Source organism: Ranitomeya variabilis, chromosome 4 (genome assembly GCF_051348905.1).
Source record: "Ranitomeya variabilis isolate aRanVar5 chromosome 4, aRanVar5.hap1, whole genome shotgun sequence".
Taxonomy (NCBI): Eukaryota; Metazoa; Chordata; class Amphibia; order Anura; family Dendrobatidae; genus Ranitomeya; species Ranitomeya variabilis.
In genome coordinates, this window is record NC_135235.1 from 749,792,489 (window position 1) to 749,804,775 (window position 12,287).

At 54.3% G+C, this 12,287-nt stretch overlaps 1 protein-coding gene across 3 annotated transcripts in view; it reads right to left on the reverse strand.

Annotated features, from left to right (window-relative positions):
• Window positions 1-11,377, reverse strand: part of AXIN2 (axin 2) — a 30,534-nt gene extending 19,157 nt beyond the window's left edge. The window contains exons 1-4 of one of the 3 annotated variants that reach the window (XM_077254688.1): window positions 11,039-11,369; window positions 8,473-8,909; window positions 8,232-8,372; window positions 3,016-3,227 (exon numbers count right to left, since the gene is read on the reverse strand). In XM_077254688.1, the coding sequence (XP_077110803.1) occupies window positions 3,016-3,227; window positions 8,232-8,372; window positions 8,473-8,909; window positions 11,039-11,140 (892 nt within the window). In that variant the 5' untranslated portion in view covers window positions 11,141-11,369. Of the gene's footprint in view, window positions 1-3,015; window positions 3,228-8,231; window positions 8,373-8,472; window positions 8,910-10,869 lie in introns of all 3 variants that reach the window. The other 2 variants (XM_077254687.1, XM_077254690.1) reach the window with 2 other exon arrangements.
• Window positions 11,378-12,287: the final 910 nt, after the last annotated feature.

Here is a 12,287-nt window from a genome sequence, read left to right on the forward strand (position 1 = left end):
GCTGCTAGGAAACCACTGCTAAGGACAGGCAACAAGCAGAAGAGCCTTGTTTGGGGTAAAGAACACAAGGAATGGACATTAGACCAGTGGAAATCTGTGCTTTGGTCAGATGAGTCCAAATTTGAGATCTTTGGTTCCACCCACCGTGTCTTTGTGTGACGCAGAAAAGGTGAACGGATGGACTTTACATGCCTGGTTCCCACCGTGAAGCATGGAGGAGGAGGTGTGATGTGTGGGGGTGCTTTGCTGGTGACACTGTTGGGGATTTATTCAGAATTGAAGGCATACTGAACCAGCATGGCTACCACAGCATCCTGCAGCGGCATGCTATCCCATCCGGTTTGCGTTTAGTTGAACCATCATTTATTTTTAAACAGGACAATGACCCCAAACACACCTCCAGGCTGACCAAGAAGGAGAGTGATGGGGTGCTACGCCAGATGACCTGGCCTCCCCAGTCACCAGACCTGAACCCAATCGAGATGGTTTGGGGTGAGCTGGACCGCAGAGTGAAGGCAAAAGGGCCAACAAGTGCTAAGCATCTCTGGGAACTCCTTCAAGATTGTTGGAAGACCATTCCTGGTGACTACCTCTTAAAGCTCATCAAGAGAATGCCAAGAGTGTGCAAAGCAGTCATCAAAGCAAAGGGTGGCTACTTTGAAGAACCTAGAATATAAGACATCATTTCTGTTGTTTCACACTTTTTTGTTAAGTATATAATTCCACATGTGTTAATTCATAGTTTTGATGCCTTCACCGTGAATGTACAATTTTCATAGTCATGAAAATACAGAAAAATCTTTAAATGAGAAGGTGTGTCCAAACTTTTGCTCTGTACTGTACACACTGTATATACAGATCACATATACTGTACACATATATACACTGTACATACATACATCACACACACAGTATACATACATACACACTGTATACATATATACACTGTACATACATACATACATCACACACACACACTGTGACGACATCACATTTAATCTGAATTACCCAGACATATTATGTCAGTAGGCCAGGGACATGAGCTGGAGTTTATTACAAAGACAAACAGTCCTTCTCACATGAATTCACTGGCTGCCGATTACCTATTGTGTCTGTCCTTGTATTGTTCTACTGCCTTTGGGAAATAAAGACACAATGTCTGAATGTTTGTTAATATGTTGATGACCCATTGGTGTTCTGCAATATGAAGGACAATCTATGCATGTTTGCACACTCCAGCAGTAAAGGATGGCCTCCTTCCACCTTCCCCCAAGACTGTTGAGGAATGACTGAATGACATTTGTGACCTATAAAAAGGAGGATCTGCCTGTGTCCAGGGAGTCTACATTACAGAAGTCATGGCATCATCACTCCAACTGAAGAAATACATAGCCGCCACATTTGACCATCGCTGGACCATGGATACGTTTGGAAAAAGCCAAGATTGGGACCTGCCGGTCACCTGGCTCTATGGACATGTTTAGAGATGCCAGGTTGTGATCATTTGATCAACTGGCTGTGTACCTTGTATGGACTCAATGGACTGTCATCTTCCTTCGCTTGTTGTTACCTCCTCTCTGTGTGCGTGCCATAGGTGGGGTAGTGACCCTGGAAGATCTGAAGTCACAGCTGCCATTATCCCGGCGAGTCAGCGGAAGGGTGAGACTCTAAGGGTATGTTTCCACGTTCAGGAAACGCTGCTTGTTTGACGCTGCGCAGCGCTGCAGCGTCAAACAAGCAACGTCCAGATGTTCCTGCATAGTGGAGGGGATTTGATGGAATCCTGTCTCCACTATGCGTGGAAACCCGCACGCGGCGGCCCTGCGACTACGGACATGCTGCGCGTCTTTTCAGATCGCAGCATGCCCGTACACCTTGCGGGGACGCAGCGTCCCCGCAAGGCATATCACAGGGCCCTATGGGAGAGAGCAATCATCCCGGATGTGAAGAGTTAACACATCCGGCATGATCGCGTCCCATTAAGGGGGCGGGGCTTAGCGCCGAGCGGCTTCGCCGCTGCGGCGATACCGCCGCCCATCCGTACCGTGGAGACATACCCTTATATGCACCATCTTGGGTATTGTGCTGGGACTATTCTGTTTGCTATTGTGTTGTGGTTCAATAAAGCATTGCCACACTGTGTTACCCTCACCCTGTGTTGTCTTAGTGTTCTGCCCACAGGGATCTAGAGCAGGCGTTCAGTGGTATGATCTCCGGTCCATGTGGTTCCAGCTGGCGAACGGGGATGCCCACCGACCCCGTGTCTCCACATACACTATACACACATATACTGTACACATATACACACACAAGTGCTTCTCAAAAAAATTAGAATATCAAAAAGTGAATTTATTTCATTTCTTAAATACTAATAGTGAAGCTCATATATTCTATAGAGTCATTACACACAGAGGGATCTATTTCACGTTTATTTCTGTTAATGTTGATGATTATGGCTTACAGCCAATGAAAACCCAAAAGTCGTTATCTCAGTAAATTAGAATACTTTATAACACCAGCTAGAAAAATGATTGTAAAATCCAAAATGTTGTCATACTGAAATGTATGTTCAGTAAATGCACTCAGTACTTGGTCGGGCTCCTTGTGCATCAATTACTGCATCACACTATATACACGCACTGTATATACACATACACACATATAGTATACAACCACACTGTATATACACATACACACATATAGTATACAACCGCAATATATATACACACACACACATACAGTATACACACCGCTATATATACATACACACACTGTATATACACACACGCACTATATACACAAGACGAGGGCACATAGCGGACAAAAAGAGGGCACATGGCAGACATATGACAGGCACATGACGAAGGCATATGGTGGGCACATTATCCTGTTTGGGTCCTGACAGTCTCGAGGATTGAGGCGTCACATCAACTGACCAGATCATCTGATCTGTTCCAGGGCCGGGGGTGGCAGTGCAACATCTCCTGTTTGATGGCCTCTATAGGGGGTCCTCACCTGGCTTTTGGTCTTGACGCCTCCGCCAGCCTCCTGCAGGCCTCCTCCAGCTGAGCCAGTGTGCTGACGGACAGCAGTGTTGTGTCCTGGCCAGGCCAGGCGGCATCTGTTGGGCCCTGGTGGGGGCGCTCCACTGATGTTGTCTTGCCGGGCTCTCCGCTGATGAGGCTCGGGCGGTCTCACAGATCACATTGCTCCTAATGTTCTGTGCACTGAGGAAAGAAGAAGGCGACTGCCATACAGACCAAGAACAGAAGGGGGCGACACAGGGAGACGCAACAGCTGCACCCAGCGAGCCCCCCATCCTTCTGAGCACAGACCCCCTTATGGTGCACAACTTACAGAAATGATCAGGGGCTGATGAAGCGCTCGTGCAATCATGGAGGACAGTGCAGAAGCAGGAAAACGAGGGGTTAGGTGATCAATGGGGTCACTGGAAGGTGTATGCGAGAGGGAGAGGGGTCACCGTGAGAGGTAGAGAGGTCAACACTGGAGCCTGCAGGGACATGTCACCCACCAGGTCTGCAACATTAACCCTTTCCCTGCCACAGACCACCAGTGATGCAGGCTGTCGAAGTACGACACTGGGTTGACCATCCAGAATCCCACCGCTGTCACCAATTTGTGAAAGATGGCAGCCTGGGAGGTCACACAGATCCACCCGCTGTTATCTTTGGAGCAAACAGCTCTGTTGCCCCCTATTGTCTGGACAATTACATGGAAGAGAAGGTCTCAGGCTGTCTCCACTACTAGGCCGGTTATCGGGGAACTCACAGTCAACATGTAGTATATACACCTCCGATGCCAAGCATGGAATATATAGCGCCTTGCCCAAAGTATTCGGCCCCCTGGAACTTTTCAACCTTTTCCCACATATCATGCTTCAAACATAAAGATACCAAATGTAAATTTTTGGTGAAGAATCAACGACAAGTTGAACACAGTTGTGAAGTTGAACAACATTTATTGGTTATTTTACATTTTTGCGGAAATTCATAAACTGAAAAGTGGGGCGTACAATATTACCCCTTTACTTTTAGTGCAGCAAACTCCCTCCAGAAGTTCATTGTGGATCTCTGAATGATCCAATGTTGTCCTAAATGCCTAATGATGATAAATATAATCCACCTGTGTGTAATGAAGTCTCCGTATAAATGCTCCTGCCCTGTGATGGTCTTCATGATGCTCTCTGTGCTTCACACAGAACCCTGAGACTAAGGAACACAACAGGCAGGTCCGTGATACTGTTGTGGAAAAGTTTAAAGCCGGATTTGGATACAAAATGATTTCCAAAACTTTAAACATCCCAAGGAGCACTGTGCAAGCGATCATATTGAAATGGAAGGAGTATCAAACCACTACAAATCTACCAAGACCCGGCCGTCCTTCTAAACTTTCATCTCAAACAAGGAGAAGACTGATCAGAGATGCAGCCAAGAGGCCCATGATAACTCTGGATGAACTGCAGAGATCTACAGCTGAGGTGGGACAGTCTGTCCATAGGACAACAATCAGTCGTACACTGCACAAATCTGGCCTTTATGGAAGAGTGGCAAGAAGAAAGCCAGTTCTCAAAGATATCCATAAAAAGTGTTGTTTAAAGTTTGCAACAAGCCACCTGGGAGACACCAAACATGTGGAAGAAGGTGCTCTGGTCAGATGAAACCAAAATCAAACTTTTTGGCCTCAATGCCAAACGATATGTTTGGCGTAAAAGCAACACAGCTCATCGTCCTGAACACACCATCCCCACTGTCAAACATGGTGGTGGCAGCATCATGGTTTGGGTCTGCTTTTCTTCAGCAGGGACAAGGAAGATGGTTAAAATGGATGGGAAGATGGATGGAGCCAAATACAGGACCATTATTGTAGAAAACCTGTTGGAGTCTGCAAAAGACCTGAGACTGGGACGGAGATTTGTCTTCCAACAAGACAATGATCCCAAACATAAAGCAAAATCTACAATGGAATGGTTCACAAATAAATGTATCCAGGTGTTAGAATGGCCAAGTCAAAGTCCAGACCTCAATCCAATCGAGAATCTGTGGAAAGAGCTGAAAACTGCTGTTCACAAACGATCTCCATCAAACCTCACTGAGCTCGAGCGGTTTGCCAAGGAAGAACGGGAGAGAATTTCAGTCTCTCGATGTACAAAACTGATAGAGACATACCCCAAGCGACTTGTAATCGCAGCAAAAGGTGGCGCAACAAAGTATTAAGTTACAGGGGCCGAATAATATTGCACGCACCAGTTTTCCGTTTTTGAATTTCCACAAAAATGTAAAATAACCAATAAATTTCGTTCAACTTTACAATTGTGTTCCACTTGTTGCTGATTCTTCACCAAAAATGTACATTTGGTATCTTTATGTTAGAAGCATGATATGTGGGAAAAGGCTGAAAAGTTCCAGGGAGACGAATACTTTCGCAAGGCACTGTAGCTTTGTTATCCAGCCCTCTGAATAGACCTTTCCTGCCTTAATGATCTGTTTAGTCTATATACCTTTGTCTACGCACAACAGACATCCTCGTTATTGCCAGGATCACTTACTCCAAAAAGGAGCTGCCTGCATGTGAATTCAGAGGGTCCCTTCACAACACAGGCACTAACCCTTTCCCTGCCGCAGACCACCGGGGATGCAGGCACTAACCTCTTCACTGCCGCAGACCTCCAGGGATGCAGGCACTAAACTCTTCACTGCCGCAGACCACCAGGGATGCAGGCACTAAACTCTTCACTGCCGCAGACCTCCAGGGATGCAGGCACTAAACTCTTCACTGCCGCAGACCTCCAGGGATGCAGGGACTAACCTCTAAACTGCCCCAGACCTCCAGGGATGCAGGCTCTAACCTCTTCACTGCCACAGACCTCCAGGGATGCAGGCACTAAACTCTTCACTGCCGCAGACCTCCAGGGATGCAGGGACTAACCTCTAAACTGCCCCAGACCTCCAGGGATGCAGGCACTAAGCTCTTCACTGCCGCAGACCTCCAGGGATGCAGGCACTAACCTCTAAACTGCCCCAGACCTCCAGGGATGCAGGCACTAACCTCTAAACTGCCCCAGACCACCAGGGATGCAGGCTCTAACCTCTTCAATGCCACAGACCTCCAGGGATGCAGGCACTAAACCTTTCCCTGCCGCAGACCACCGGGGATGCAGGCACTAACCTCTTCACTGCCGCAGACCTCCAGGGATCCAGGCACTATCCTCTTCACTGCCGCAGACCTCCAGGCACTAACCTCTTCACTGCCCCAGACCTCCAGGGATGCAGGCACTAACCTCTTCACTGCCGCAGACCTCCAGGGATGCAGGCACTAACCTCTTCACTGCCGCAGACCTCCAGGGATGCAGGCACTAAACTCTTCACTGCCGCAGACCTCCAGGGATGCAGGCACTAACCTCTAAACTGCCCCAGACCACCAGGGATGCAGGCTCTAACCTCTTCACTGCCACAGACCTCCAGGCACTAACCTCTTCACTGCCCCAGACCTCCAGGGATGCAGGCACTAACCTCTTCACTGCCCCAGACCTCCAGGGATGCAGGCACTAACCTCTTCACTGCCGCAGACCTCCAGGGATGCAGGCACTAACCCTTTCTCTGCCGCAGACCACCAGGGATGCAGGGACTAACCTCTTCACTGCCGCAGACCTCCAGGGATGCAGGCACTAACCCTTTCTCTGCTGCAGACCACCAGGGATGCAAGGACTAACCTCTTCACTGCCGCAGACCTCCAGGGATGCAGGCACTAACCTCTTCACTGCCGCAGACCTCCAGGGATCCAGGCACTATCCTCTTCACTGCCGCAGACCTCCAGGCACTAACATCTTCACTGCCCCAGACCTCCAGGGATGCAGGCACTAACCTCTTCACTGCCGCAGACCTCCAGGGATGCAGGCACTAAACTCTTCACTGCCGCAGACCTCCAGGGATGCAGGCACTAACCTCTAAACTGCCCCAGACAGACCACAAGGGATGCAGGCTCTAACCTCTTCACTGCCACAGACCTCCAGGGATGCAGGCACTAACCTCTTCACTGCCGCAGACGTCCAGGGATACAGGCACTAACCTCTAAACTGCCCCAGACCACCAGGGATGCAGGATCTAACCTCTTCACTGCCACAGACCTCCAGGGATGCAGGCACTAACCCTTTCCCTGCCGCAGACCACCGGGGATGCAGGCACTAACCTCTTCACTGCCGCAGACCTCCAGGGATCCAGGCACTATCCTCTTCACTGCCGCAGACCTCCAGGCACTAACATCTTCACTGCCCCAGACCTCCAGGGATGCAGGCTCTAACCTCTTCACTGCCGCAGACCTCCAGGGATGCAGGCACTAAGCTCTTCACTGCCGCAGACCTCCAGGGATGCAGGCACTAACCTCTAAACTGCCCCAGACCTCCAGGGATGCAGGCACTAACCTCTAAACTGCCCCAGACCACCAGGGATGCAGGCTCTAACCTCTTCATTGCCACAGACCTCCAGGGATGCAGGCACTAACCTCTTCACTGCCGCAGACCTCCAGGGATGCAGGCACTAAACTCTTCACTGCCGCAGACCTCCAGGGATGCAGGCACTAACCTCTAAACTGCCCCAGACCACCAGGGATGCAGGCTCTAACCTCTTCACTGCCACAGACCTCCAGGGATGCAGGCACTAACCCTTTCCCTGCCGCAGACCACCGGGGATGCAGGCACTAACCTCTTCACTGCCGCAGACCTCCAGGCACTATCCTCTTCACTGCCGCAGACCTCCAGGCACTAACCTCTTCACTGCCCCAGACCTCCAGGGATGCAGGCACTAACCTCTTCACTGCCGCAGACCTCCAGGGATGCAGTCACTAACCCTTTCTCTGCCGCAGACCACCAGGGATGCAGGGACTAACCTCTTCACTGCCGCAGACCTCCAGGGATGCAGGCACTAACCCTTTCTCTGCCGCAGACCACCAGGGATGCAGGGACTAACCTCTTCACTGCCGCAGACCTCCAGGGATGCAGGCACTAACCTCTTCACTGCCGCAGACCACCAGGGATGCAGGCACTAACCTCTTCACTGTCACAGACCTCCAGGGATGCAGGCACTAACCCTTTCCCTGCCACAGACCACCAGGGATGATCACACACAACAATCACACCTTAGTGAATATTTTGGTGCAGTTTTATATTCCATCCGTCCTCAGCCCCCTGCAGACACTGGTGGAGGGACCCCCGGTACCTGTGCTTGCTCGGCCGCTTGTTCTCACACGCTGCCATCCTCTGCCAGACTGTGGGTAAGAACTGGTCCACAGACAGCGGGTACAGAGCTGTGGGGGGCTCCACTCCACCATCCCCCGGGTGCTCAGATATCACCGTCCTCCTGGACAAGACAGACGGGAGATGTCAGGAGCCACATCAGCCGCCATCACTGGTGTTGGCACACGCTACGGGTGGCACTCACTGCGGGCACCAGACCTTACCCTGCATTGTCCACACCTCGGCAGCGTGGTCTGGTCCGCAGGTAGCAGCAGTAGTCGGCAGGACCGATGCACAGACACTGCACCCGGCGTGCAGCCTCTGCCTCCACCTCCTCCGTGCTCCGGGGTGCAGTGCGGTGGTGGTGGATGTAGTGGTGGTGGACATGTTTGGTCATCTTCTTGGTGAAAAAGTTCTTGGCAAGCAGAGGGCAGGACACTGACTGGACCCCCAGCACTGCGGGCCGCACGCGAGAGCGAGACCTCCCCAGACCGGGCGGAGAGTGACAGCGTGTCTTCAGGACCCGAGATAAGTGGTCGTCTAGTAAGGCCTGGGGGTCGTCATAGTCACAAGACCCCAGAATCATGTGCTGGTGATTGGAGGTGAGAGGCTCACAGGGCGTCTGGAAGCAGATGGGGGTCTCACATTCCTCTCGTTCTTCCTGGGAACAAACATGGGAAAAGATGAAGACAAGTGAGAATCGTGAGGCCTGGCGGCCAATGAGGGGTTAATGTCTCCTGGAGAGCTCTGATGTAAGGGGGCACAGAATGCCTGAGGAGGAGGTGAGTGATGGCAAGAGACTGAGGGAGAAGATCCAGGGGGAGAGAGACTGAGGGAGATCTGGGGGGGAGGGAGAGAGACTGAGGGAGATCTGGGGGGGGGAGGGAGAGAGACTGAGGGAGATGGGGGGGGGGCTGGGGGGGGGAGAGACTGAGGGAGATCGGGGGGGGGGGGGAGGGAGAGAGACTGAGGGAGATCTGGGGGGGGGAGGGAGAGAGACTGAGGGAGATGGGGGGGGGGGGCTGGGGGGGGGGAGAGACTGAGGGAGATCGGGGGGGGAGGGAGAGAGACTGAGGGAGATCGGGGGGGGGGAGAGACGGAGGGACAGACGGGGGGGGGAGAGACGGAGGGACAGACGGAGGGGGGGGAGAGACGGAGGGACAGACGGGGGGGAAGAGACGGAGGGACAGACGGAGGGACAGACGGGGGGGGGGAGAGACGGAGGGACAGACGGGGGGAAGAGACGGAGGGACAGACGGAGGGACAGACGGGGGGGGGGAGAGACGGAGGGACAGACGGGGGGGGGAGAGACGGGGGGGACAGACGGAGGGACAGACGGGGGAGAGACGGAGGGACAGACGGGGGGGAAGAGACGGAGGGACAGACGGGGGGGAAGAGACGGAGGGACAGACGGGGGGGAAGAGACGGAGGGACAGACGGGGGGAAGAGACGGAGGGACAGACGGGGGGGAAGAGACGGAGGGACAGACGGGGGGAAGAGACGGAGGGACAGACGGGGGGGAACAGACGGGGGGGAGAGACGGAGGGACAGACGGAGGGACAGACAGGGGGGAGAGACGGAGGGACAGACGGGGGGGAAGAGACGGGGGGAAGAGACGGAGGGACAGACGGGGGGGAAGAGACGGAGGGACAGACGGGGGGGAAGAGACGGAGGGACAGACGGGGGGAAAAAAACGGAGGGACAGACGGGGGGAAGAGACGGAGGGACAGACGGGGGGGGAGAGACGGAGGGACAGACGGGGGGGGGAGAGACGGAGGGAAAGACGGGGGGGAGAGACGGAGGGATAAACGAGGGACACGGAGGGGCAGACGGGGGGGAAGAGACGGAGGGACAGACGGGGGGGAAGAGACGGAGGGACAGACGGGGGGAAAAAACGGAGGGACAGACGGGGGGAAGAGACGGAGGGACAGACGGGGGGAAGAGACGGAGGGACAGACGGGGGGGAAGAGACGGAGGGACAGACGGGGGGGAGAGACGGAGGGACAGACGGGGGGAAGAGACGGAGGGACAGACGGGGGGGAAGAGACGGAGGGACAGACGGGGGGAAGAGACGGAGGGACAGACGAGGGGGAAGAGACGGAGGGACAGACGGGGGGGAGAGACGGAGGGACAGACGGGGGGAAGAGACGGAGGGACAGACGGGGGGGAAGAGACGGAGGGATAAACGAGGGACACGGAGGGGCAGATGAGGTTACAGATGGGGGGCAGAGACGGAGGGTGGGAGGGAGATAGAGAGACAGAGGGGAAAGATGAAAGAAAGATGGAGGAACAGACAGGAGAGAAGAGGCAGATGAAGAGACAGATGTGGAGAAAAGAAACTGAGGAAGAGACTGGTGTGGAGAGAAGAGACAGAGGAAGAGACTGGTGTGGCGAGAAGAGACAGAGGAAGAGACTGGTGTGGCGAGAAGAGATCAGAGAGGAAGAGACTGGTGTGGAGAGAAGAGACAGAGGAAGAGACAGGTGTGGAGAGAAGAGACAGAGGAAGAGACAGGTGTGGAGAGAAGAGACAGAGGAAGAGACAGGTGTGGAGAGAAGAGATCAGAGAGGAGGGCCGGTGACCGGCTGAACCCCGTGGAGGGGGCAGACTTGGCCGCCGGTACCTCTGTGATCTGCCGCAGTCTTTCCTCCAGCGTCTCTTGCTCCTGTTTAACCCTCTGCAGCCGGGCGATGAGCTCAGCCGCGAACGCCGCCGGTTCCACGGGGGTCATCTCTCTGGGCAGCCGGCGTGTCCTCTAGGAAGAGCGGGGAGGTGAGACGGCCATGGTGTACCGGGCGCCGCGTCCGATCTGTGACATCTCCGACAGAGGTAGAGAGAAGCGCAGTCGCGATGTGACTGCTCGGGATATTTATCAGCCGGAGCGGCGGTGTCATGGAGCGGCATCCTGCGGCCGGCAGCCCTCGCCCGCGGCTCCAGCAGTTGGTTACACTCGGTGGAACCCCGCGACTCCTCTGTGCTGCGCCGCCAATCAGCCGCCGCCGCCGCCAATCAGCCGCCGCCGAGCTTCAAAGCCGCCTGTCAGACATCAAAACTGCGGGAGCACGGGGGACGGCGGAGGAAGAGACGGCGGAGAGGAAGAGACGGCGGAGAGGAAGAGACGGCGGAGAGGAAGAGACTGCAAGAGACGACGGAGGAAGAGACTGCAAGAGATGGCGGAGAGGAAGAGACTACAAGAGACGGCGGAGGAAGAGACGGTGGAGGAAGAGACGGCGGAGAGGAAGAGACGGCGGAGGAAGAGACGGCGGAGGAAGAGACGGCGGAGGAAGAGACTGCAAGAGACGACGGAGGAAGAGACTGCAAAAGATGGCGGAGAGGAAGAGACTACAAGAGACGGCGGAGGAAGAGACGGCGGAGGAAGAGACGGCGGAGAGGAAGAGACTGCAAGAGACGACGGAGGAAGAGACTGCAAGAGATGGCGGAGAGGAAGAGACTACAAGAGACGGCGGAGGAAGAGACGGCGGAGGAAGAGACGGCGGAGGAAGAGACGGCGGAGGAAGAGACTGCAAGAGACGACGGAGGAAGAGACTGCAAGAGATGGCGGAGAGGAAGAGACTACAAGAGACGGCGGAGGAAGAGACGGCGGAGGAAGAGACGGCGGAGGAAGAGACGGTGGAGGAAGAGACGGCGGAGGAAGAGACGGCGGAGGAAGAGACTGCAAGAGATGGCGGAGAGGAAGAGACTGCAAGAGACGGCGGAGGAAGAGACGGCGGAGGAAGAGACGGCGGAGAGGAAGAGACGGCGGAGAGGAAGAGACTGCAAGAGACGACGGAGGAAGAGACTGCAAGAGATGGCGGAGAGGAAGAGACGGCGGAGGAAGAGACGGCGGAGAGGAAGAGACGGCGGAGGAAGAGACGGCGGAGGAAGAGACTGCAAGAGACGACGGAGGAAGAGACTGCAAGAGATGGCGGAGAGGAAGAGACTACAAGAGACGGCGGAGGAAGAGACGGCGGAGGAAGAGACGGCGGAGGAAGAGACGGCGGAGGAAGAGACTGCAAGAGACGACGGAGGAAGAGACTGCAA